Consider the following 24,557-nt stretch of genomic DNA (forward strand, 5'->3'; position numbering starts at 1 on the left):
AGGGATATCCAGCATGGAGGAGGAAGCATCAGTTGTTTGAGATGTTGATGAGCCCTCAATATCACCCAGCCTCTAAACTTCAAGTCAAGGTTCAGGTTCATGGAGTGTATGGTGAAGAGGGTCACCTGGAACCTAGCCCCATTTTTCCCATAGACCCAATGATTCAGTATCTGCTAACTTGGTATCCACTCGGTTTTTCAGGAACCTAAACCTAGTGAGAACCGGCTGTATTCCCTCTGAGGGCCCACAGTCACAATTCAGTTGCACAGAAGAAGAGCAGAGCAGGGTGAGAAGAAAGGAGCTCATCTTCTAGAACCCTCCCAGTGTTCTCCCTTCAGAGTCTAAGTTCTGCTGCTCACACACACTCTTCAAGGAACAACCTTTCAGGAGGAGCTCTCCGCTCCTGGGATAGGCAGGCACTCCACTACCCCCCACCAGCCCCCCTGGATCCTTTCCAGCACTTTGGGGGAAAAAAAAAAAAAAGGAATGCCCCATTCCGCCTCCCTCCAAACGTTGCTGGGTGAGCAGAGAAGAAGAGAACTTGAAACTCAGCCTGCTGCACAGTGCGGTCCAAGCCATGACTGAGGAGAGTTGCAGGAAGAGATTGCGGGATGAAGGGAGTTGCCCCATCTGCCTGGATTATTTAACAGATCCCGTGACCCTGGACTGCGGGCACAATTTCTGCTACAACTGCATTGACAAATGCTGGAGGTTGTCATCCAGAAAGACCACCTGTCCCCAGTGCAGGGGCAGAATTTGGGTGAAGAAGCTGAGGCCAAACAGCCAGCTGGCCAATATGGTTGAGATTGCCAGAGACCTGAGTGATCTTCTGAAGCATCGTGGAGCATTTTCCATGGAGGAGGCTGAAAGGGGGTTTGCAAAGGTGGGGGCTCCACATTCCCCGTTTGGGGACGTGACTGGTCAGATCTGGGGGTTGTGACTTCTGAAGCAGGAATGGAGACTGCAGTGACCTTTGCCTCCAGCTTAATCTCCAGGAGATTTGGAAGAAGCTGTTGAGGAGAGTCACTGCATTGACTGGGTGCCTTGAGCCAAATTGTGTGTGTGATGGTGCTCCAGTCTCAGGGTTTGGACATGGCAATGCAAACTGGTCCAGGCTCAGGAATTTTAGGGGGGCTCCTTCCAGTTGTCCTTGGGGCAAGACATGGCATTTGCCCTGGGTGCTGTTGAAGGGGAGGCACTGGGAGCAGGCTTACATTCAAAGAAGGTAGCGGTGCGCATGAAGAAGCCACAGTGGAGGGAGCAGGCATATTCTGAGGCAGACATGGGCACCGTAGAGAAGAGCAGGTGTTTGTAAACACTTCCACATGGCGTGCTCCTGAAATGGTCATGGAGAGGGCGCAGCCAGTGACTAGAACTGAAGAAGCCAAGGGGAGGGGTTGAGGAGCAGGTGTATTCTGAAGTGCGCACGCATGCATTTGTGAATCTCTTCGTTCAACGTGGCGTGCCATGGGGCCAAGGCTCAGGGAGGGGGACACAAGCCAGGGCTGTGGAAGTCAGGTGCTACTTAACAGTAGTCGAGTTGCGACTCTCTGCTTCCCATGACTCAACTTGAAAATGAGAAATAACAGGCGGACTTTCCGAGCTGCCCAGAGCATTTTTGCAACTCTAAGAGACTCGCGTGTCCAGTTGTTCCCTTTAAAAAGACTGTCATGGCTCCACAGAAGAAAACAGGGCTGCTGCCGAGCTGTGTGACCTCCCTTTATACACTCCCCCGGGGTCCCCATCCATCCCATTTGCCAGGTGGCAATGAAGAATGCACCAGTCCCTTCCCTTCCTTCCCTCCTTATGATCCCACCCCAACTGCAACCAAAGAAACCCATCCATCCACCCCCCATTCACCTCAAGGGCATGGCAGGGAGAGAGGGAGGACATGTCCCAGCTTAGCAAGGCAGGAGGGTGCAGGATGGGGCGGAACCCACGGGTAAGCAGCTGTGAGCTTAGCCTATACAGGGGAGCAGAGGCATGTGACCCCAATGGACATCGCAGCATAGGCAGGCTGCATCAAGGGAGGCTGGAGAGAGAACCCGCTGCTCAGGCATACAGTGACTGACGGTTTCAGGCATGTTTCTAGAAGAAAGGAGGGGTGTTATGGGGGGCCAAAGTACCCACTGTCCATCTGGGCAGGCATCCCATAATAACAGCAGCCTAACAGCCTGGATGTGGGAGAACCCTCCTAATGTTAAGCAAGCTGCAGCATACAGTCAGAGGAATGACACACCTCAGGTTCGCATCCAGGTTTATCTAAGCTGCCTGGCCAGCATGTGTTGCCTCCCCCCTACCAGCTTCTCCCCACCTCCTGCAGGCCCTACTTTTTGCAAAACCAACTTGTACCAAGCCCCACTTGGCTCCTCCTCTCCCCCTCTCTGTCCCAGAGACACATACTCTGTCCAGGGGATGCTCTCGGGGAACCAGAGGAGTGGCCGCCCTGACGATTTCTGTACATGTGAAGGACCCTCATGTGGGCTATAATGATTGGCAACCTTCAGTCTCGAAAGACTATGGTATGAGCCTACAGCACCCGGTATTCCCAGGTGGTCTCCCATCCAAGTATTAACCAGGCCTGACCCTGCTTAGCTTCTGAGATCAGACAAGATCAGGCATGTGCAGGGCAACAGTAGCTGCATGTGGGCTATCCAGCTACCTAAACCAATTAGATCAATACATTTGCAAAAATTGGTACAAGTTCTGCATCCCGAGACCTGGCACTTTTTTGAAGCCCAAACTGAAAAAGTTAACCATTTTGCTCCACCCACTCCAGCCCAGTCTCTGAACATATGATGATGCTGTTGCTTGCGTGTGCAAACCCAGCTTCTGGACAAGCGCAGGAGGTTTTATGTGTGAGGTGGAGGCTGCGTAACCCATGGCAGGCAACCCGAGTCACCTGGGCTGACGGAGACTCATGAGTCACAGTCCCCTGACTTGAGTGTTTCGCTGCATCTTCCACACACATGCATGGAGTCTCCACAAATCTACAAAAAAACGCTGATTTTTGCAACTGGGACTTGAGTCATCTGACTCGAGTTTCCATCCCTGGTGCAAGCTCTCTCAAAATCTTTTGTAAACAGTTCAGTAGTAGTTATAGTTGGCAACCTTCAGTCTCGAAAGACTATGGTATCGCGCTCTGAAAGGTGGTTCTGGAACAGCGTCTAGTGTGGCTGAAAAGGCCGATTCGGGAGTGACAATCCCTTCCACACTGGGAGCAAGTGCAGTCTGTCCCTGGCCTGTCTCCCTGGCTATGGGCCTTCCTTCTTTGCCTCTTAGCCTCAGACTGTTGGCCAAGTGTTTCTTCAAACTGGGAAAGGCCATGTTGCACAGCCTGCCTCCGAGCGGGCCGCTCAGAGGCCAGGGTTTCCCACTTGTTGAGGTCCACTCCTAAGGCCTTCAGATCCCTCTTGCAGATGTCCTTGTATCGCAGCTGTGGTCTACCTGTAGGGCGCTTTCCTTGCTCGAGTTCTCCATAGAGGAGATCCTTTGGGATCCGGCCATCATCCATTCTCACGACATGACCGAGCCAACGCAGGCGTCTCTGTTTCAGTAGTGCATACATGCTACATGCATATATGCATACATGTTCAGTAGTGTGACTGTGTATTGACACCTGACAGCCTGACACCACATTTTTCTGTTTTTATTAAAATGTTGGTCTTATGCTAACTTTAGATAAAAGAAGAGTTTCAGATGTTTTGATATGCTTGCCATGGGTGCAATTTTCCCTAGATCAGCCACTGACTCCTTCCCAAAAGTGGGGAGCGGGCAAAATGGGTCAAGGGGGGCAGCGATGGGGGTGGTTTGATCGGGCCCGGCTCTTGATTTTAGAAATGGGCTATGTCAGATGCAAGGGAGGGCACCAGGATCCAGGTCTCCTGTTATCTGGTGTGCTCCCTGGGGCATTTGGTGTGCCGCTGTGAGATACAGGAAGTTGGACTAGATGGGCCTATGGCCTGATCCAGTGGGGCTGTTCTTATGTTATGTACATGGGATAAAGGAACTGATATTCCTTTACCCTCAGGATACCTCCGGCTGCTTCTCTGGCCCAGCAGGGGCACCAAAGGGGATCGGACTGGGCTCTCGGTTTTCCATTTCTGATAGTTATGGGCTTGCTTATTTATTTACTAAACTTGCACCATGTCTTTCTATTCCAAAGACAGTGCTGATGGCAGTTTACAGTTAATATAAAACCAATATGTAATACAAGTTTAAATTAGAAATTTGCAGGAAAACACCACAATGACAGCACAGGAGGAAAAAAAAAAAATAAAGCCAGGAGCTTAGGAGAAAAAAGCAATAAAACGGAGTTTTCTGTTTTCTCTCCAGGATCGGATCGATCGCTCCTTGGAGATCCTGAGGAAGGAGAGAGAAAACATTTTGGTATATAAGGCTAAGAATGAGAAGGAAAACCAAGACTTTCTTGTAAGTATTAGTAGTACTAATTAATAAGATTGGGAAATAAACACATATCTGGACTGCACAAACAAGGGCTGCTCCGAGCCTCCGAATGTGCATTACTGAGAATTTGGGATGGCCTAATCCCACCCGGGAAATATTCATGAGTTTTCAGATTCCTCTAAGGCTGGGCCTTATCTCTTCCCCTGATTAATGCTTATATGAGTATGTTTCAAAAGGCCCAAGTGCCCTTTCTATGGGGTCCTCCTGACACTGCAAGACTGAACTGCTTTTTCTCCTCTTCCTTGTTCCGGTTGCAGAAGAAAATGGAAGCAGAGAGGGAGAAGACCGCAGCTGCCTTCAGTGAACTGCACCAGTTTCTGGAGGAACAAGAGACATACCTGTTGGCCCAGATGCAAGAGGTGGAGAAGGAGATTGCAAGGAGAAGGGACGAGGAGCAGGCCAGGCTTTCCCAGGGGGTCTCCTCCTTTGACAAGCTTATGCGGGAGATTGAAGAGAAGCAGCAGCACTCAGCAAATGAAGTGCAGGTAAGTCAGTGGCCTTGTCCGACCATGTATATGGTTGAATTTAGCCTTGTCTGACCTTGTATATGGCATCCCCCACAGAGGAAGATTTCAGGGAATCTTCTGTTACCCTGCAGATGCCTGATCTCGTCTGATCTTGGAAGCTAAGCAAGGTCAGGCCTGGTTAGTACTTGGATGGGAGACCGCCTGGGAATACCAGGGGCTGTAGGCTTATACCATAGTCTTTTGAGACTGAAGGTTGCCAACCAACCAAAACAATGAATGATTGTATCCATCAGGAATCTTCTCAAGCATTCAGGAATCAACAATTGCACGTGCTCCTGCTATTACCATTATCCAGGGACGTGCCAGTCTATCCACCATGGCAAGACTTGAGTGTAACCCCACCTCCTTTGACTTGACATATGCACCCCTGCAGTGAAGCCAACCATCTCCATTCACATCATGATTCCACCCTTAGAAGAAGCACCAAGCAGTACGTTGCAGATGGACCAACAGGAAGGGAAGGAGGAAGCATCCCAGCTTGGCAAGGTGGGAGGGGACAGGCAGTGCAAGCAAGGGGATAGAAGTGGTGGGCAGGTGGATGAGTATCACTCACAGCAGCTGGAGGAGTACTTTTATTGCTTTGATGCATAGATGCACTTCTATGTTTCTGCTATTGAGGTTTTATTTTATTTGATTCATTAAATGCATATTATCCCACCTTGCAAGTTTTTTCATCTTCCGAGTCCAATGTTAAAATTGTCATAATTTCAAAGATCAGTGGGATTCCTTTAGTGGGAGAAAGGGGAGCAATCAAAGACAGCCGGTCAGTGAATGACACCCACAGCAGAATCCTATACTCAGTAGCAGCAGCATAGCCAAGGGGGGCTGGGGGTCAACTGCCCCAGCTGCCAGGCTTTAGGGGGGCAACAAGCTGAGCTTGACACTAGTGGCCAAACTTGTGAAAACCTTTCAAGAGTCACAGCGCATGAACTGATTTCCTTAACTCAGAATTGACCAATGAGACTGATTTTTCCATGAGCCAATGAGGTGTTGTTATGATATAGCATGGAACCACTGAAGTGTTAATATGAGTCAGCTCTCATTTCCATGTATCATAGTTGCCCCTGCGAACTGGGTAGAGGCACTTTTTCAAGTACTGTTCCTTATATATTTAGCAGGGGGAGAATAACTCAAAACCCCAGCACAGTGTCTTTTCTAGTGACTGGTCTTCTGCATCTTTTTATATTGTTTGCAGAAGGAGGGGTGCATGTGAAAACAAAATAGGCCTGGGGAGGCGGTGGCAGGGAGTGTCAGCTCCATTGGGAACAGAGTTGTTGTTGGCAACCTTCAGTCTCGAAAGGCTCTGGTATCGCGCTCTGAAAGGTGGTTCTGGCACAGCGTCTAGTGTGGCTGAAAAGGCCGATTCGGGAGTGACAATCCCTTCCACACTGGGGGTAAGTGCAGTCTGTCCCTGGTCTGTCTCCCTGGCTATGGGCCTTCCTTCTTTGCCTCAGTCTGTTGGCCAAGTGTTTCTTCAAACTGGGAAAGGCCATGCTGCACAGCCTGCCTCCAAGCGGGCCGCTCAGAGGCCAGGCTTTCCCACCTGTTGAGTGCCTTGCTAAAAAAGGCTGCCTTCCCAGCTTTCTGACATTGCACTCTTCAGCCTCTGGTAAATCTTCAGTAGGTCTTCAGGCTGTGGTAAAAACTTTTTTGACAGTTAGGGCACAATCCTGAAAGCACCCTGGGCTAGCGCAAGTCCCTTGCACCAGCCCACTGGTGTTGCAAAAGTGCCAAACCACTGAGAGAGCAAGGAGGCCGGTGCAAGCCCCACTCGGTTGGCACAAAAGGTACACCTGTGCCAGCTGAGCTAGGCTGGAGCAGGGGTCTGATAGGTGGTGTGGGGGAAGCGACGGGGTGTGGTGAGGAGGAGGCGTTTCAGGGCGGGGGAGGCTGAGAGGGCGGCAGGTGGGCCCATGGGTGGTGGCAGGTGAGTGGGGGCAGGGCCAGGATCCAACACTTGTGCCAGATCCTAACCCTGGCAGTGTGGGTCAACCTCAGGCCACTTGGATCTGCACCATCTCTTTAGGTGGCACAGACACGAGTAGTCCCATTGGGGCTGCTGCCACTTCACCCAGGGTAAGGGAAGTGATTCTCCTTGCCCCTGGCTAAGCCGCAACTGTCCCCAACCCTGCTCTAGATGCAGGGCAGGCGCACCAGCCTGCCTGTTCCAGGGCAGCTTAGGATGGGGATACCCACCAGATTTCATTTGTGCTGTAGCAGGTACTGAGCTTTCCTTTCTTTCTCATTTCTCTCTAGAATATTGGGAACATCTTGGAGAGGTGAGTGGAACCCACATTTTCCTTCATGTGTTACGATTCAAGGAATGTTCTAGATCAGTGTTCTTCCTCCTTGGGTTGGGACCCCAGGGAAGTCAAGAAGCCTCAGTTTTGAGGTTGCATGAACTTATGGGAATGGAAAAGTTTGAAGGCCACTGGACTGGAGCACCACGAGGTAAAGGGAGAAGCATTTAGTGTACCCCTTCGGATACCAGGAGACTGTATCATAGTCCTAGTCAGCTTATTAGCTGCTTAGGGTCCCAGGAGGGAGAGGGACCAATGGTGGGTCCACAGTCTCATATACTTTGTTTATTGGGATCTTGTCATGGAAAAGGGTGAAGACCACCGTTTCAGATCAGTGGTACTCATATCACTGGTGGTACATGAGGTGGTGTCTGGTGGCACTTGTGGGACCCTTAGACCCCTGCTGCTTGGCCGTGAGACCAGCCATGCAATGCGACTAGAAGCACTCGGACGCTCAGCTCAGAGGGTAGAGCTCCAGCTTGGCTTTTCACACACTCGAAAAGCCCTCCTATTCTCCCTGAGCCTCCTACCAGTGTTTGTCATGCTGTGCCTGGCCTCCCAGTCCAGAAGTAACTGGTAATGACATCGTCACCAGGTACTTCTAGTAGGTGGACCATGCAAAGTGGTACAGTGGGGGACAGTTGAGAAACGCTGTTCTAGACAACCCCTGCTAACAGGGCAGAGTCACCTTTAAAGGTGGTGTCTTCTGTCACTAAGCTGGGGGAGGGCAATTCAGTGGTGGAGCGCCCCAGCTCCATGCCCAGGGCAAAGGTCGGCGATGGCGCCCCTTCGCATGCTGCCACCGCCCCCTCCGCACAAAAAGCTACCCCCCCTTACCTGAGGCTCACGCTTTGCACGACCTCCACCCTCGTCGGGGAAGCCTCTCTGAGGTTCCCCAACGCTTTAAACTGCGCTTCTGGAAAACCGGAAGCCCTGTTTCCGACCCTGTCGAGAGCTTCTGCGGGGTCTTAGCAGTTCACACCTTGGGCTTTTGCCCCATTGGACCTAATGGCAGGACCACAACTGGAGCAACAGTCCCTCTTCAACCCAGTATGGTGCCTTTTCCAGTAGGGGCTGCTGGTATCTCTCCTCTCTATATTTTTTAAAGATTGCAAACCCTTTGAGAACAGGGAACAATTTATGGATTCATTTTGCTAGGTAAGTTGCATTGTGAACTACTCTTGTTGAAAAAGTGATATACAAGTATTCTTATTAAAAAAATAATAATCATAGTATGTGAAGAAAAGGAAAAGCTGATATTGTTCTGTCCCCACTGAGCTGCCCTCCTGAATTTTCAGGGGCAGAAACCACAAAGTGGAAGCTTCCAGTCAGGCACAGCAGGCCTGAGAAGCTTGACTGGCAGTTTCCCAGTCCATACTGGGGAGACTGGTGCTTCAGTTGCACTTTTTTTGGGACAGTCTGTTTTTGCCACACGTCACTTGGCTGAAGGATGGTCTCCAAAGCCATGGGTGACATACTTGCTGGTGCTCCCCTTGTCCCCATTTCACTGCAAATGCATGTCTGTCTCTTCTCTCACACGATCAGATCTAGTCTAGGACATGTTTGGTAGCACGTGCATGCAGGGGAGCAAATGTGCGTGCAGGAACCAGACCTGTAGGACATTTTAACAATGACAGGCAAGACCGAGCTGTAGTTGCAAACAAAGTCGCATTTCTAGGTGGGTCGACTGTGCAACAGGAGTCCGTGGAGAGTCAATAGTTAAAATGCAAGAAAATAAACAAGCAGTAATTGAAAAGATGATGTGTATGGAACTTGCACACAGTTCTGTTCAGCTAAAGGTCAAGCAGCACCAGTTACTAGACAGAATAGAAATGGAGGGGGAAAGGAGAAATGGGAGATTTTATGCCAATAAAGGCGGAATGAATGAATGAATGAATGAATGAAATGGGAGATAAAGGGCAGGTGGTTTGTAGCAGCTACCTGAAACCTCAAGCTAAGCAGAAGCAGCTCTATTTGTACCTAGAAGCAAAATGACTGGAAGAGTCAAGACCCTCGGTGAGAGAGAGAGAGGAGTACATGCATACTGTAATGAGAGGGCAGACTGGAATTTTGAGAATGTCAGTCAGCAAAAAGCAAGAAACAACTGGAGATCCCCCACTTGGCCTGATCTGTGGCTGTCTGCGAAAGCTCAAGGCATGTGCTGGGTAGCTAAGAGAGATGACTACACTGTGGAAGAAAAATACCTGGAGACTGAAGGATTCTATGTTTAGAGCAATATTTTAAAGACCCTTACGGGATCTAGGGCAGCCTGCCTCTGTGAACTGCCTTGGGTAATATCAGATGAGAAGTCTGATTGATGGAAAGGGGGTATAAAAATACATAAATGATCCTAATTAAACCTCCTGCCAATGATACGGCCGCACCAAAGCAACACATGCTATTACCTGCAGTGGGAGGGTCAGTTGCAGGTGTCATCTCAAGGTAAGGGAAGATTCATTCCTGTACCCCGGGTCAAGCTTCTGCTGCTCCAATGTGTCCCCTTGGATATGTGAAAGCTTTTGCTGTCCAAGGAGAATAAAAGAGAGAGAAGGGGTTAGGGTTAGGATCTAGTGTACACGGGTGCTGCCAAGATCCACTACATCTCTCTCCCAGTCTGCTTCCTCCCCACCCCGTCCCCACCCAGAAATTCCCACATTTCTCCCTTTTCCTGCCTTGTTCAGCCCATGCCCAGCCAATCTATGTCTGTAAAGTATCAGGAAATGACAAACCAGGTCATGTTGTGGAGAACCTATTGTGGCTGGCTCTTTTTCATTTGGAGAGTTTCATCTTTTCCAGTTGTAGAGAATGTCTCTCCCCACCCAGAAACTGCCCCATTCCTTCTTTTCCCTGCCCTTTTAGGCCCATGCCCAGCCACTCTTCATCATTCCCTGCTGGCTTACCTTAGCTACTGGAGATAGTGAATTTGGAGGACAGCTGTAGACAATGATATAAATCAGATTAACTTGACCAAAGTTCATCCCAAGTGGGCAGTTTGCTCCTTGCTGTATAATGCTCTTAATGGATATATCAGATAGTCAAAATGTGGTCTGTGTGCTCTTCTTGTGTAGTCTTCCATTGGACTGATTGCTTAAGAGGTTCGCATTAATGAGAATCGGGACTAAAGACTGGGCTTCCAATGTTACTGCTGAAAAATAGATCCAGCACAACACCCGCTCTGAAAGTAGTACCCACTCTAGTCTGGCAAAGGAGTGTGGAGTTATTAAAGGGGCTGAAGAATAACTTCCAAACTGTTCTGGGAATATGTCTAAGCAAAGAGGAAAGAGGAAAATAGCTAGTGAAAGGCTTTGCAGCCAAGTACAGTAGGCCTTCCTTATTTGCAGGCTCCACATCCACAGATTTCAACCATTGTGGATGTCTTCCTGCTCCACAGAATGCCTGGTAGGAAACTACCAGAAGGGACTTCCATGTTGCCTTGGCAGCTTCCGCTCATCTCTGGGAGGCATTCTGATGTGCTGGGCGGCCAATGGGCTGTGGTCCTCTCCAGAGGTCCCGGCGCAACCTCTGGGTAAGTCATTGTGGTGATGTGACCCTGCCCCACCTCAGGACTCTAGCACCTGCAGACTTTGGTATCCATGGTGGGTCCTGGAACCAATCCCCCATGGATACTGACTGCTCACTGTATGGCTCTGAGATAGAAGGAATTTGGAGTGTTAAGGCAAGGGGACCCCCACAGGCCCAGATAACTGACATTTCAACTCACCCCATCCCATTCAATGGAGCCTTTGGACTTTTGCTAGTTTCTTCCACCTCATTCCTTTCTCTTACTGCACTTCAGAATTCTGGACTGTATGGATGGTGACTTGACATTAAATATCTCCTCCAGATGCCAGACAGAGCCCCTTGAGAATCCTGGGCCATGCCCTGCTGCACTGAAGTGGAGGATCTATGACATCTTTGATATAAATCCCTTTCTGGATGCCATCATGAAGGAATTCAAAGGTAAAAATAATGGCTACAAGAACATTACACTGGGCATTACACGGTTCGGGTGAAGATGTGGATGTGATAAGTTCCCAGTTGCTAACAGAGAATTTCACGAAGGTCAGTGCCATTTGAAAATATATAGAGCCCAATCCTATTCACTATCCACGCTGCTGCTGTAGTGCCAAAAAGGCTCCTGCAAGCACCCTATGGGTGGAGCAGTTGTGGAGCAATATTCCTTTCCCTCTGCACTGCAGGTCTAAGCAGACTCCCCGAACCCGAGAAAACGCTGGTGCAAGTCCATGTTAACCTAGGTTGGTCAATCAGGGTTAGGATTCAGCCAACCAGTTCCTATTCCACCCAAAGTTGCCCCTGTAGCAGCCCCTTTCCACCCTCCCTGACCCCTTCCTTGTCCGTTCACCCTTTCCCATTTTCCTCGCTGCCTCAGCTCCATTGGCAGGTCAAAAGTGCTCTTCCAATGTGCACAGGGTGTCTCCAGCCCAACTCAGGGACTTGTAGTACACCACTCTGCACACTGCTGAAAACAATTTTCTGACTGATGTAAGGCAGGTAGCGCTGTCCAAACTCTAGTTCTACCAGCCCATAGGACTGGGCTCTAATTCACTCAGGAAAGGTCTCTGGGGACACCAGCGCATTCGGTATCTTTGTGAGTTTCTTCATTTTCCTCTTCAGCCACTTGTATGGCAGCAGTGTAGATAGAGGGGGCCAAAGCACTTAGTTTTGCAGGGAACCTCATCGCAGTGTGCAAGTGGCCCATCCACCCCCTTCAGAATCATTCCTTGCCCATGAAGCCTTCCTCGTTGTGGCCAAATGGCTGCAATTACTTCAGGTGTGGCAATCGGTGTAGTTAATCAGCTATGCCAAGGAAGGCTTAGGGGCAGGCAGAACCCACCCCCGGAGCTTTCCTGAGTGTGCTATGGCCGGAGCAGAGCCTGCTGCTTCCTCAGAAGTGGCCAGCTGTCCTCTGACCACACTGAGAAAGAATATGGGACAGGCATGTCACCGCTATTCCAGGTTGGATGGGAGGGGGCAGTCTGACTGGCATGTCCCAGGGTCTCACACTGGTTGGCTACACCACCGAGTTCAAGTCCTGGTGGATACAAGTGAAATTTATCTTCCGAGTGCCTAGTGGACATGTCATAGACTAGAGGATTGCCTTATGCTCTGACCTCTCCATCATTAGAGGCAAATGGAGCAGGCCCTACACTAGGCAAAATAATTCTGCTGGAAGGCTCTGCAGATGCAATCATGGGAGAGAAAACAGCTTTCTTCACTGCCATCCCTTCCATGGCCCTCAGATGAGCACTAACTTAAGTTCAATTGGGTTCATCGCGAATCTTCCTACATCATCATTCCAGGTGTCTGCCTTCTTGGTTTGTAGCCCTCAACAGTGAATCCTTAATAAAAAATTGTCCTGGCTCCACAGGACAGCAGAGGCCACTTGAGATGAATCTGATTCAGGGTCCAGGTCATTTCCTTGGATGTCAGCCAAAATCTTAGCTGAGTCACTGGCTCTGATTGAACTTAGTTCCCAATATCTGGTTGGGAAACCACTTGGGAAACTTGCGTTGGCTACTCTCAACTCCATGGAGGAAGAATGGGAGAGAACTGTAGTAAACAGTCAACCTCTGGCAATAAAAAACAGTGGAGTGATCACCTGAGCAAATCGCTCTGAAATAAGAGAACCACAAGAATTTAATTTGCAGTCTTAACTGCCGTGTGTGGTTGGACAGCCCTCCAACTGATCTGGGCAGAACTGGCTTCCTTCTCTGACTTCCAGCAGGCACACGGGCACAGTTCTGCAGGCACTCTACAGACTTCCCAGCTGTTCTTACTGAAGGTTCACCCTGGTTTAACTGGCTCTGGATTTTTCCTGAAAACCCCAAACTTGAGTTCTGAGATCCTGGCATGGAGTTGTACCAAGATTTTTCCAATTAAATTTTGAAACATACTTGGGTAGACTGAAGCTTCAATTCTGCTAAAGTTATTGTGACTAAGATCTGAATGGAAAAGATGGTTGTGACTCATTTAGGGTGAAATTAATGGCTTCAATTCAATTTAATCCTATCATATGTTTATCCCATTCAAACCTTTGGGCTTCAGTTTTTCCTATGCATCTTACCAAATGAGTCCCATTAAAGTAAATTTAAGTTCTGAGTTGCCATGATTAGAAATGATCTATAAATGTTTTAAGACAATAGTCTTAAGTATTGCCTGGTCAGATTTGATCATTTTCCTCTTGGTTATTTATCTTTTAAATTCTTGCACAGGTATAAATAGGGATTGTTGAAGAAATGTCCATTGAGACAAATGTGACTGTCTCAAAAGAAATCAGAACTGGGGGAAGGTTCTGCCCCCAACAATTATCACGCCCCCCTGTCTATCCTATGTCTACCCCATGTATATGCCAACTTCGTAGGAAAAATTAGATGCTCCCAAGTTACCATCTGATTTTTTTTTCTGCATGCATTGTGTTCTAAGCACAGTGGTATGATATTTAATCTCTGTACTCATTTCTTCCCCAGACTCCCTGGTATCTGGACTTCAGATTCAAGAAGGTAAATTATGGAATTGGATGGGGACAGAAGTCATAGAGGAAATGAGGGACTTTCAGGGTGTGACTGCTTGGTTTTTTTCGTCAGGAACCACGAGTAACTTAATTGGCAGGAGTGGAAATGGAGAAGCAGGGACCTGTTTTATGCCCATATCAACTTTGTTTAGTTCTCAATTTTTTTTTGCATTTTTGAAAATTTACACTGCATTATACAGTATTTTTAACTACCAGAGCGGCTCACAAATGATCCAATCCTGCTACTTCAGCAGTGCTGAATCACCCCAAAGTCCATCTAGTCCAGCAATGGGGCTGCCAGGTGTCTAGGAAAGCCCGCAAGTGGGGCCTGAAGGCCTTGACCATTGTGTTTGTTCTGAGGGTCTGGTGCATGGGGGGGGGGAGCTCTTCCAGCAACTAGGCTTAGGGGCTTTATGAAATGCCGTGGCATCCTAATCACTAACTGGGCAGCGCTGACAGCACCGTGGGAGTAGGAGACTTTCTTCCCCTTCCCCTGGGTAAGGCAAGTAGCCCCACAATGGGGCTACTTGATTCTATGGCAACTCTTGGGTCGCCATAGGATCAAGAGCCTCCGTGTTGGGTGGCGGACCCAACACGGAAGCTTAGGATCCAGTGGAGCAGAGGTCCAATGGTCCGGCCTCCCTTCTGCCCCACTCCCTTCCCAGCACACCTTCTCCCCACCCTCTTCCCGCCCTCTCTCTGCCTTCCTTGCCCTGGAACACCTCCTCCCTGCCACCCCGCACACCTCTACTCGCCTCTGTGCTGCCTGGTGGTCTGCGCAATTGCCATGCTATGATCTACCGGTGATCCAGTGGCCGGGGCTGGCCAGGGCTGAGCTAGCATCGGCACTGGGGCAGCGCTGAGGGTCACAAATATGCTTCACGACGTGTTTGCGACACTCACCGCCAGTGGTGCACCAGCGGTCCAAGCTCAGGATTGGGCTCTGAGTCTAGTTCCTTGAATCAGTTGGTTTAACAGTCTAATGCAGTGGTTCTCAAACTTTTTCTCACTGGGACCCACTTTTTAGAATGGCAGTCTGTCCGGACCCACTGGAAATGATGTCATTCACCTGGAAGTGATGTCATAGCCAGAAGTGACATCATCAAGTTTTAACACCATATGACAAACTCAAAACAAATTGAGTACATTAAAAGTTTACAATAAGTATGAACAATTTAAAATAAAGAAGAACCCATCTAACCCTCCTGCATGGTTGCTGATCTGTTTAAAAATTTCCCCAAACATCCCAAAGGCTGCAGTCCTACCCACACTTACCCTGGAGTAAGCCACATCTACCCCATCATTGGCTATCATTGTTCAAAGCATGTACATCAGATCTGAAACATTTCCCCAAATGCAATCACATCCCATGGTAGCATCAAGGCTAATATAGTAAAAACAAAATACACATTGAAATGAATGGAGATCCACTTGAAATTGGCTTGCGACCCGCCTAGTGGGTCCTGACCCACAGTTTGACAAACACTGCATATTTATTGAGAAATACGTTTCAGGGCTCAATCCTGATGGCCCACTGGAACGTTCTGGAAATTTATGGCTGCTGCAAAGAGGTAAAGCCTCGGTGGCCCCAATAGGTCTCCTCAGGGCTTTGCCACCTCTTGAGCTGGTGCAGAATCGAGGAGGTCCGTGTTGGGAGGGGGTATAGGATTCTGCGGCAGAGTCTGCTGCCATCCCTGCCCCCCTGCAGAGCCGATCCTGCCCTCCCCTGCCCAGTTATGCCCCCTCCCTGCCTTCCTCCCACCCTCCCCGACAAGTCTCTCTGCTGGCTAACAGTAACACTGCTGGCTGTCCCCCAATGTTGCCTTCCCAGTGCTGAGGCCCCGTGCCAGTGCAGTGTGTCTCCTTCTGGTGCCTTATGGCACAAGCATCCCACCAGCACTGGGCTCAATAGGATTGGGCCTTTAATCTAATTATTTTATCTGCACCAGTCAGTTTTTAACAAGCTACTGTAAATTTATGGGAAAGTAATTTTTCTGGGCCCAATCCTGATGGCCTGCAACACCACTGCAAAAGAGCAACACACCCTACAGTACAGTCTGGACACCACCACAAGTGGTGAGTGGCCTGGCTGTGTGCCAGCATTCAGAGAAAGAGCCTTGGCACCAGTAAATCAGCATGTGGGTAAGGAGGGAGGTGGGTTGGAGGAGGAGGAATGGGGCAGTGAAAGCAGGTGAGGGCCAGGGATGGGGGTCTCAACAGTGGCACCGCCACTGTTCTAGCCTCAATCTACATTCCTGGAAACTCTACAATTCCTGCTACTCTACAAGCCTCAATCCACATTCCTGGAAACCCTAGGGGATAGTGAATTTGCAGATAACAAATTGGATCCCAGATCCTATGGGGTCAATGGAGTTAGGTACAAGGAGTATCCAGGGGGGTGGGGAAGGGGCACCTTCCCTGCTGTCAGAAGAATCCAGCAGAGACCCTCAGAAAGCTAGCAGAACACAGCAGGAAGTGCCAATATATGTCCGAATGCTGCAGAGACCTTCCAGAGCCTTCAGGAACCTTCTGAAGCCTTCAGGAACAACCAGCGCAGACCCCTTCTGCCATCCATTTTAAAGAGGTCTGTGCTGGCTGCAGTCACCATTCTGAAGGTCCCTGCAGCTGCCGGAAGCTGCCTCTGCATAGCAGATAAGGAGAACAGAGGTCCAGATAATGAGTGAAGGCAGCAATTATGCCCCTCGAAGATAGCAGATTTGCATATAAAGATAACTGACTATATGTGAAGGCAATTGACCATGTTAGGATGTTGGTCTGTCTCCCAGCTGATTCTGCTTCTCTTTTCTTTCCTCCTCTCCCTCCACCCCCAACAGCAAATGTGACTCTGGATCCAGACACAGCACATCCCCAGCTCATCCTGTCTGAAGATCACAAAAGCGTGAGAGAGGGAGATGAACAGCAAGTTCTCCCCGACAATCCTGAGAGATTTGACCACTGGCATTTTGTGCTGGGCTGTGAGGAATTCACAACGGGGAGGCACTTCTGGGATGTGGATGTGGATGTGGGGCGTGAAGAATGGAACGTGGGACGTGAAAAATGGGCTGTGGGGGTCGCCACGGAGTCTGTGTGGAGAAAGGACTATTTTAAAATTAGTCCTGAGGAAGGGATCTGGGATCTGGGGAAGTGGGATGGGGAGTACAGAGTTTCCGATCCCCTGGGTGACCTTCCCCTGTTCCTGAGCCAGGAGGTGAAGAAGATCCGAGTGACGGTCAACTGTGACGGGGGGCGAGTGGCCTTTCTCAATGCTGATACAGGAGCAGAACTCTATGTGTATTCAGATACCTCCTTGTGCAGAGAGACCCTTCTCCCTTTCTTTTGGGTGTCAAGAGGAGTCCACCTGACACTCTTGTCCTGAGCCACTCAAGCACTACAGAGAGAGTTGTTGCTGACCGCACCACATTCCTGAAATACATCCAGCCTTTTGCTCAGGACTGGTAGGAGACATTTGTTTTAATGTTTGCATTACAGCTCTCTCAAAATAGAGTCAGTCAGCAATGGAGTCAGGCAAAGGCCTAGCTCTTCAGAGAATTCGGCAGCCAAACTCCCCCCCCCCCCCCGTGGGATGCAGTGTAAGCTGTGCTGCTTTTTAGGCAGAATTCAGTGGCATCGCTAGAAGGGTGCAGGAGATGCCGGCCGCACTAGGTGACATGCTCGGGGGGGGGGGTGACACCACTACTGACCAAATCTTTTAAAATATTGGTATTTTCGAATAATACCATCATGTTATACAACAATCAATGCAGAATTTCATGCAGAATGGAATGAAATAAACCTCATTAAAATATCTCTATTCCATCAAAGGTTATAGTAAAAAAACAGTGAGGGCAGGGCAATGGTACAGCACCATTCCTACCACCCATGGCGTTGCCCTGCCCATTGCATGGGAGGAGGTCCACTGGGTGACACATTGGCCTCCCGTACCAGGTGACTCAAACCCTAGTGATGCCACTGGCAGGATTGGGCTGTCAGAGAAGGAATATGAAACTAGCTCTCCGAGTCCAGCAAACTTGATGCGCTACAAGGCTGGTTTTGAGCATCTAATATCATACTTGTGAATTCAGTAGAATTTGGGAGATTTTGGGTGGCAACCACAGCCCTTCTGCAAAATCTTCTAGGGAAGGGGAAAGGGGAAATCCTGCACCCCTCCACCTTTCCAGCTTCCGGAGGGAGGGAAAAGCTAAAGCCCCATGCAGAATGTCGATTGGTTAGGTATGTCTCTTGGCCTGCTTTTCAGGAGCTTTCTTTTATTTATTATCACCATTTGTTTTTTTTATTTCTCCCCCAAGTTTTCTCCAAACACTCCCCAAAGATTGTCATTTTAAAAAGTTGGTCTTGGTATAAAATGGTTTGGGGACCACTGCTGAACCCAGTCAACAAGAATGGACTGTGTGTTGGGGCATCTCAGTTGTCCTTAGGATCAGGGATGAGAGGAGAGCTCTAGGGAGACTGAGATATCTGGCTTCCCTGCCTTCTGATCAGGAAAGGTAGATATTTATCTTATGGGCGCCACCTAGTGATGGTGAGAAATACTGCAAGCTGTTCCTTACAGAATTTCTCACCTGTGCGGATCTTGTCTGGGCTATGAGCAAAGGTGGGTCACATCATCATAGCCGTGCCTCAACTAGAAGCAGTGGGAAGAGCCCAGCAAGTCTATGGTCTTGCTGGATTCAGGGGACAAATAACTTCATCACATGGATTGTTGGAAGGACCCCCAATGAGAGAAGCAGGCTGCAATTATGTACATGTTTCTCTGGAAGTAAGCCCGTTGCATTCAATGAGACCTAGTTCTGAGTAGGCATGCATAGCTTTCCTTTTCTTTAATTGCGGTCGCCAACTAAATATCTCCTTTCCTGCCAACGAAACAGGTTCTTTGCTGATGTGAAGTCCTCCAGTGTAATCCAATAAAAGAAAGAACAATACGCTTTAAAAAGGAGGGGTTGACTTTAGTTATAAGGAAGGGATCTGGGCTTTGGGGAAGGGAGTGCTGGGCTTTGGAGTATGCGGCTATACCCTTGTATTTGGTAGGATCACCCCCTTCTCAGTGACCTCATTCCTTCCTCTTCTTCCAACAACCCTGCAGTTCTCTCGCCTCCCCACCGCCACTGGTTGATTCACACAATGGTCTCTCAGTGACTCTTGACAGATGCTGAAGTGACAGAGCAGAGGCATTGCATTTTGGATAGAGCGTAAAGCTAGTGAGAAACTGGATGTCAGTATATGGGTGATGTCAGTGCTTCCTTGGCTCATATTACAACACACCCACACAAGTTCTGCTATCACAAGTGGAGCACCACAGGCAGGGACGTCTGAATTGCCTCCCAGGCTGTGTTTTTGCAGGGAATCTGTTCACACACACATGTCGTTAAGGAATCAAGTTGTACCTACACATCATGGACTTATAATGAATCAAAAAGTTAACGTAAGTGACCAGGACCAAGAATAACTTCAGGGATTTTTCCTACCTGTCCTTCTGCTTTGACCGCAGAGAGTCTACATTCAGGCTCTCTGTTCTACTGGGTCAGCAATGTGTAAAATAACAGCAGTGTTTGTGTAGAAAAACAGAAGGCTGAGCACAATTGGATTTCCCTGTCATGTTCAGAACTGATGGGCTGGCATCTGTAATGTCACAGACCCACCTCCCTCATTCCCAAGACAAAAGTGGAACTTTATTTTTTTTATTTAATGATGAAGATTCCTTTCTTGTACCAGAAATTTCATAGGATAAACTTTGTTTGCTGCTTGCACAGTAACAAGAATGTCCCCCCCCCCCGAATGGTTGTTTGTTGTCTCAACTTGCCTAGGATCTGCTTTTCCACCTAAAAGAGCATTCCTTGTGGCCAGCCGCCATTCCCAAAGAAGCAGCCCCAGAAACATTTTCCTTTAAAATGGCTGCACTTGAAGTCATTATTGCAAAGGATGTTGGGTCAATGTTGCAGAGGTATTAACTGGGCTGGAATGCATGTGAGAATGACTGTTTGGGGCTGGACCTGATAGGGGGAGAAAGTGGGACAGTGAGATGAGTGCTTGGCCTTGTGGAGGTGACATCACATCACCTCCATTAGAAGTGGCAGAGTGCGGACCCAGAGCCACCTGTTCCCACCACACTATTCCCTCCAGAGTACTGAGTGGAACTGAATCAGGGACCAGAAGACTTGCCTGTTTTCTTGTGAACCTGCCTGGCAGCTCTTGTTTGGAGCACCTTCTCCAAGTGACCCCCATCTGTAGAGCTTTGGCTTGTACTGCCAGATTTAGGGGATCTGATGTGCAGGGGGAGGGGGCCGTTTGACTGTGATCCTAGGCATGTCTACTGAGAAGTAAGTCCAAGCATAGCCGTCCTGCTGCTGGGCTCCTGGAGGCAGCTAAATGGCAACTATGGGAAACAGGGTGCCAGACTAACAGTTCTGGGCCACATCCAGCTGGGCTCCTCTTGTGCTCTGGCATCTCTCTTAGTGTGTGATTCTCACAATCATCCTGCAAGTTTTAGGGTGACCCTGTTCTGCTTTATAGTTATACATACACCTCATAAACCATAAACATACAGCTATCATAACTACAATATTATAATAACAGCACATTAATGACTTGTAGTGGGCAATGAGTGTTTTGCCAGAAGTTGATTATTTTCTTGATTTCCTGAGGAAATCTGCTGTTGTCACAAGTTGTGGTCAAAACCAATGTGGCATTACCATGACTGGCCACATGGTGGTGTGCTCTTGCCTGTGGCAAAGTGCTCTCCTAGTTATGCCTCCTCTTCACTGGCCCCCTCTGAGAGAATGCAATTCCCATTTTAGCTGGGAAATCTCATTTGCAATAACTAAACACACAGACCATGAGGTGCCACTATTTTGTTCCATGTAGAATCTCAACTGGGATCAGACCCGGGATCAGAGAAAAGTGGACCCGGGATCAGAGAGAAGTGGAGGAATTTGCATGTGCGCTTGAGGAATCTCTTCCAGGCCCGGCCGACGCAAATGCATCCAACAGATGGGAACATTTCAAGAATACCGTTTACAACAACGCCTTGTCCATATTCGGCAAGAAGACCAACAAGGCAGCAGACTGGTTTGAAGCCCACTCTGAGGAGTTGACACCAGTCATTGAGGAAAAGAGGAGAGCTCAAGCAGCATACAAGGCCTGTCCCAGTGAGCGCAACCTGCAGGTCCTCCAAGCTGCTCGCAGCAAAGTCCAGCAGACTGCTAGGAGATGTGCTAACGACTACTGGCTCCAGCTCTGTTCCGAGATACAGATAGCAGCTGACACGGGCAACATCAAGGGGATGTATGATGGTATCAAGCAGGCCCTAGGTCCAACACAGAAGAAAATTGCCCCTCTGAAGTCTGCCACAGGCGAGGTCATCCAGGATCGGGCGCAGCAGATGGAACCCTGGGTGCAGCACTACTCTGAGCTATATTCCAGAGAAAATGTAGTCTCCGAAGAAGCACTGAACAACATTGAGTGCCTGCCTGTGCTGGAAGAGCTTGACAGTGAACCAACCCTAGAAGAACTTCACGTGGCCCTGGACTCCCTTGCCTTTGGCAAGGCACCTGGAAAAGACAGCATCCCTGCTGAAGTCCTAAAGTGCTGCAAAGAGATCATCGTCACTGAGCTGCATGAAATCCTCTGTCTTTGCTTGAGAGAAGGTGGAGTACCTCAAGACATGAGGGATGCAAACATCATCATGCTGTACAAGAACAAAGATGACAGGGGTGACTGCAACAACTACCGCGGCATCTTTCTCCTTAGCGTTGTAGGAAAGCTGTTTGCCCGAGTTGCACTAAAGAGGCTCCAGGTACTTGCAGAGAGCATCTATCCAGAATCGCAGTGTGGATTCCGAGCCAACAGGTCCACCACTGATATGGTATTCTCCCTTTGACAACTGCAGGAGAAATGCAGGGAACGACGACAGCCACTCTTTATAGCCTTCATAGATCTCACAAAGGCTTTCGACCTGGTCAGCAGAGACGGCCTCTTCAAGATTCTCCCCAAGATCGGATGTCCACCCAGGCTCCTCAGCATCATCAGATCTTTCCACAAGGACATGAAGGGCACTGTTGTCTTTGATGGCTCCACATCAGACCCTTTTGACATCCGAAGCGGAGTGAAGCAGGGCTGTGTTCTTGCATCAACCTTGTTTGGGATTTTCTTCGCTGTCCTGCTGAAGCAGGCCTTTGGAACTGCAACAGAAGGCTTCTATCTCTGGACCAGATCAGATGGAAAGCTCTTCAACCTCTCCAGACTGAGAGCAAAGTCCAAAGTCCAGCTGAAATGTCTGCGTGACTTCCTCTTTGCCGACGATGCAGCTGTCACTACCCACTCTGCCAAAGATCTCCAGCAGCTCATGGATCATTTTAGCAAGGCCTGCCAAGATTTTGGACTGACAATCAGCCTGAAGAAAACACAGGTCATGGTTCAGGATGTGGACTCACCTCCCTGCATTACAATCTCTGCGCATGAACTGGAGGTTGTCCATGACTTTGTGTACCTTGGCTCAACGATCTCTGACACTCTTTTTCTCGATACCGAGCTAAACAAGCGCATCGGTAAAGCAGCTACCACATTTTCCAGACTCACAAAGAGAGTCTGGTCCAACAAGAAGCTGACAGAACATACCAAGATCCAGGTCTACAGAGCTTGCGTCCTGAGTACACTTCTATACTGCAGCGAGTCATGGACTCTTTGCTCACAACAGGAGAGGAAACTGAGCGCTTTCCACATGCGCTGCCTCTGACGCATCCTCGGCATCACCTGGTAGGACAAAGTTCCAAACAACACAGTCCTGGAGCGTGCTTGAATCCCTAGTATGTATTCACTGCTGAAACAGAGACGCCTGCGTTGCCTTGGTCATGTCGTGAGAATGGATGATGGCCAGATCCCAAAGGATCTCCTCTATGGAGAACTCGTGCAAGGAAAGCGCCCTACAGGTAGACCACAGCTGTGATACAAGGACATCTGCAAGAGGGATCTGAAGGCCTTAGGAGTGGACCTCAACAGGTGGGAAACCCTGGCCTCTCAGCGGCCCACTTGGAGGCAGGCTGTGCAGCATGGCCTTTCCCAGTTTGAAGAGACACTTGGCCAACAGTCTGAGGCAAAGTGGCAAAGAAGGAAGGCCCATAGCCAGGGAGACAGACCAGGGACAGACTGCACTTGCTCCCGTTGTGGAAGGGATTGTCACTCCCGAATCGGCCTTTTCAGCCACACTAGACGCTGTTCCAGAACCACCATTCAGAGCACGATACCATAGTCTTTTGAGACTGAAGGTTGCCAACATAGAATCTCAACTGGTATATTTCTGGATTCATGCTCAGCGTGTCTGTGTTTCCCTAAGGATGACCTCCCCTCTGCAGCTTGATCCTGTTGTTCCCACTCTCACAAATCATTTAAAAATATTATTATTATTTTCAGGCTATGCTGTGGTCATTTATTTGTTTGTTGGCAATCTTCAGTCTTGAAGGACTCTGGTATCGCGCTCTGAATGGTGGTTCTGGAACAGCGTCTAGTGTGGCTGAAAAGGCTGATTCGGGAGTGACAATCCCTTCCACACTGGGAGCAAGTGCAGTCTGTCCCTGGTCTGTCTCCCTGGCTATGGGCCTTCCTTCTTTGCCTCTTTGCCTCAGTCTGTTGGCCAAGTGTCTCTTCAAACTGGGAAAGGACATGAGTATATGGTGAAGAGGGTCCCCTGGAACCTAGCCCCATTTTTCACATAGGCTCAATGATTCAGTATCCATTAATTTGGTATCTACTAGGTTTCCTAAAAACCTAACCATAGGAGATGACAAGTACTGACTGTCCACCCAATCCTATGCATGTCTACTCAGAAGTAAGTCCCATTAGATTCAATGGGGCTTACTCCCAGGAAAGTGTGGATAGGATTGGGCTGTGTATTCCCTCTGAGGGCTCACGGTCACAATTCAGATACACAGAAGAAGAGCAGAGCAGGGGTGAGAAGAAAGGAGCTCATCTTCTAGAACCCTCCCAGTGTTCTCCCTTCAGAATCCAGGTTCTGCTGCTCACACACAGTCTTCAAAGAACAACCTTCCAGGAGGAGCTCTCTCCTGCACCAGGCAGGCACTCCACATCATTATCCCTGCAACTGGATCCTTTCCTGCACTTTGGAAAAGAAGGAATGCCCCATTCCGCCTCCCTCCAAAAACTGCTGGGTGAGCAGGGAAGAAGAAAACGTAAAACGCGTCCCGCTGGACAGTGGAGTCGGAGCCATGGCTGAGGAGAGTTGCAGGAAGAGACTGCGGGACGAAGGGAGTTGCCCCATCTGCCTGGATTATTTAACAGACCCCGTGACCCTGGACTGCGGGCACAATTTCTGCTCTGCCTGCATTGCTGAGTGCTGGAGATCGCCCAAAAGGACCGCCTGTCCCCAGTGCAGGGGGAGAGTTCAGACAAAGATGCTGAGGCCGAACAGCCAGCTGGCCAATATGGTTGAGATTGCCCAAGACCTGAGCAATCTTCTGAAGCACCGTAGCATGTTCTCCATGGAGAAGGCTGACCAGGAGTTTGCCAAGGTGGGGGCTCCACATTCCCTGTTGCATATTTGGGGACATGGCTGGTCAGATTTGGAGGGTGTGGCTTTTGAGGTGGGGACGGAGACTACAGTGACTCTCGCCTCAGCTTCACCCCCTGCTCAGGCGATCTGGAAGAGGTTCTTGAGGAGAATAACTTTCCTCAAGATGAAAGTATGAAGATGTCACTAAGATG

At 49.2% G+C, this 24,557-nt stretch overlaps 1 protein-coding gene and 1 pseudogene across 1 annotated transcript; one reads left to right on the forward strand and one right to left on the reverse strand.

The window, feature by feature from the left end:
• Positions 1-577: 577 nt before the first annotated feature.
• LOC136639096 (E3 ubiquitin-protein ligase TRIM11-like) lies at positions 578-17,202 on the forward strand. The gene is made up of 7 exons (XM_066613121.1): positions 578-883; positions 4,336-4,431; positions 4,725-4,952; positions 7,251-7,273; positions 11,091-11,254; positions 11,494-11,550; positions 16,661-17,202. The coding sequence occupies exons 1-7, from the start codon at positions 578-580 to the stop codon at positions 17,200-17,202; spliced, it is 1,416 nt and encodes a 471-aa protein (XP_066469218.1).
• LOC136643510 (5S ribosomal RNA) lies at positions 2,528-2,647 on the reverse strand (annotated as a pseudogene).
• Positions 17,203-24,557: the final 7,355 nt, after the last annotated feature.

The sequence above is a fragment of the Tiliqua scincoides genome, chromosome 2, assembly GCF_035046505.1.
Source record: "Tiliqua scincoides isolate rTilSci1 chromosome 2, rTilSci1.hap2, whole genome shotgun sequence".
NCBI classification, from domain to species: domain Eukaryota; kingdom Metazoa; phylum Chordata; class Lepidosauria; order Squamata; family Scincidae; genus Tiliqua; species Tiliqua scincoides.

Bases quoted from the DNA above. Each gene is read 5' to 3' on its own strand.
- LOC136639096 (XM_066613121.1), top strand. From the start codon at position 578: ATGACTGAGGAGAGTTGCAGGAAGAGATTGCGGGATGAAGGGAGTTGC. The intron at 4,432-4,724 runs GTAAGTATTAGT...TTCCGGTTGCAG, and splicing joins AGGAAAACCAAGACTTTCTT to AAGAAAATGGAAGCAGAGAG. The intron at 7,274-11,090 runs GTGAGTGGAACC...ACTGCACTTCAG, and splicing joins ATTGGGAACATCTTGGAGAG to AATTCTGGACTGTATGGATG.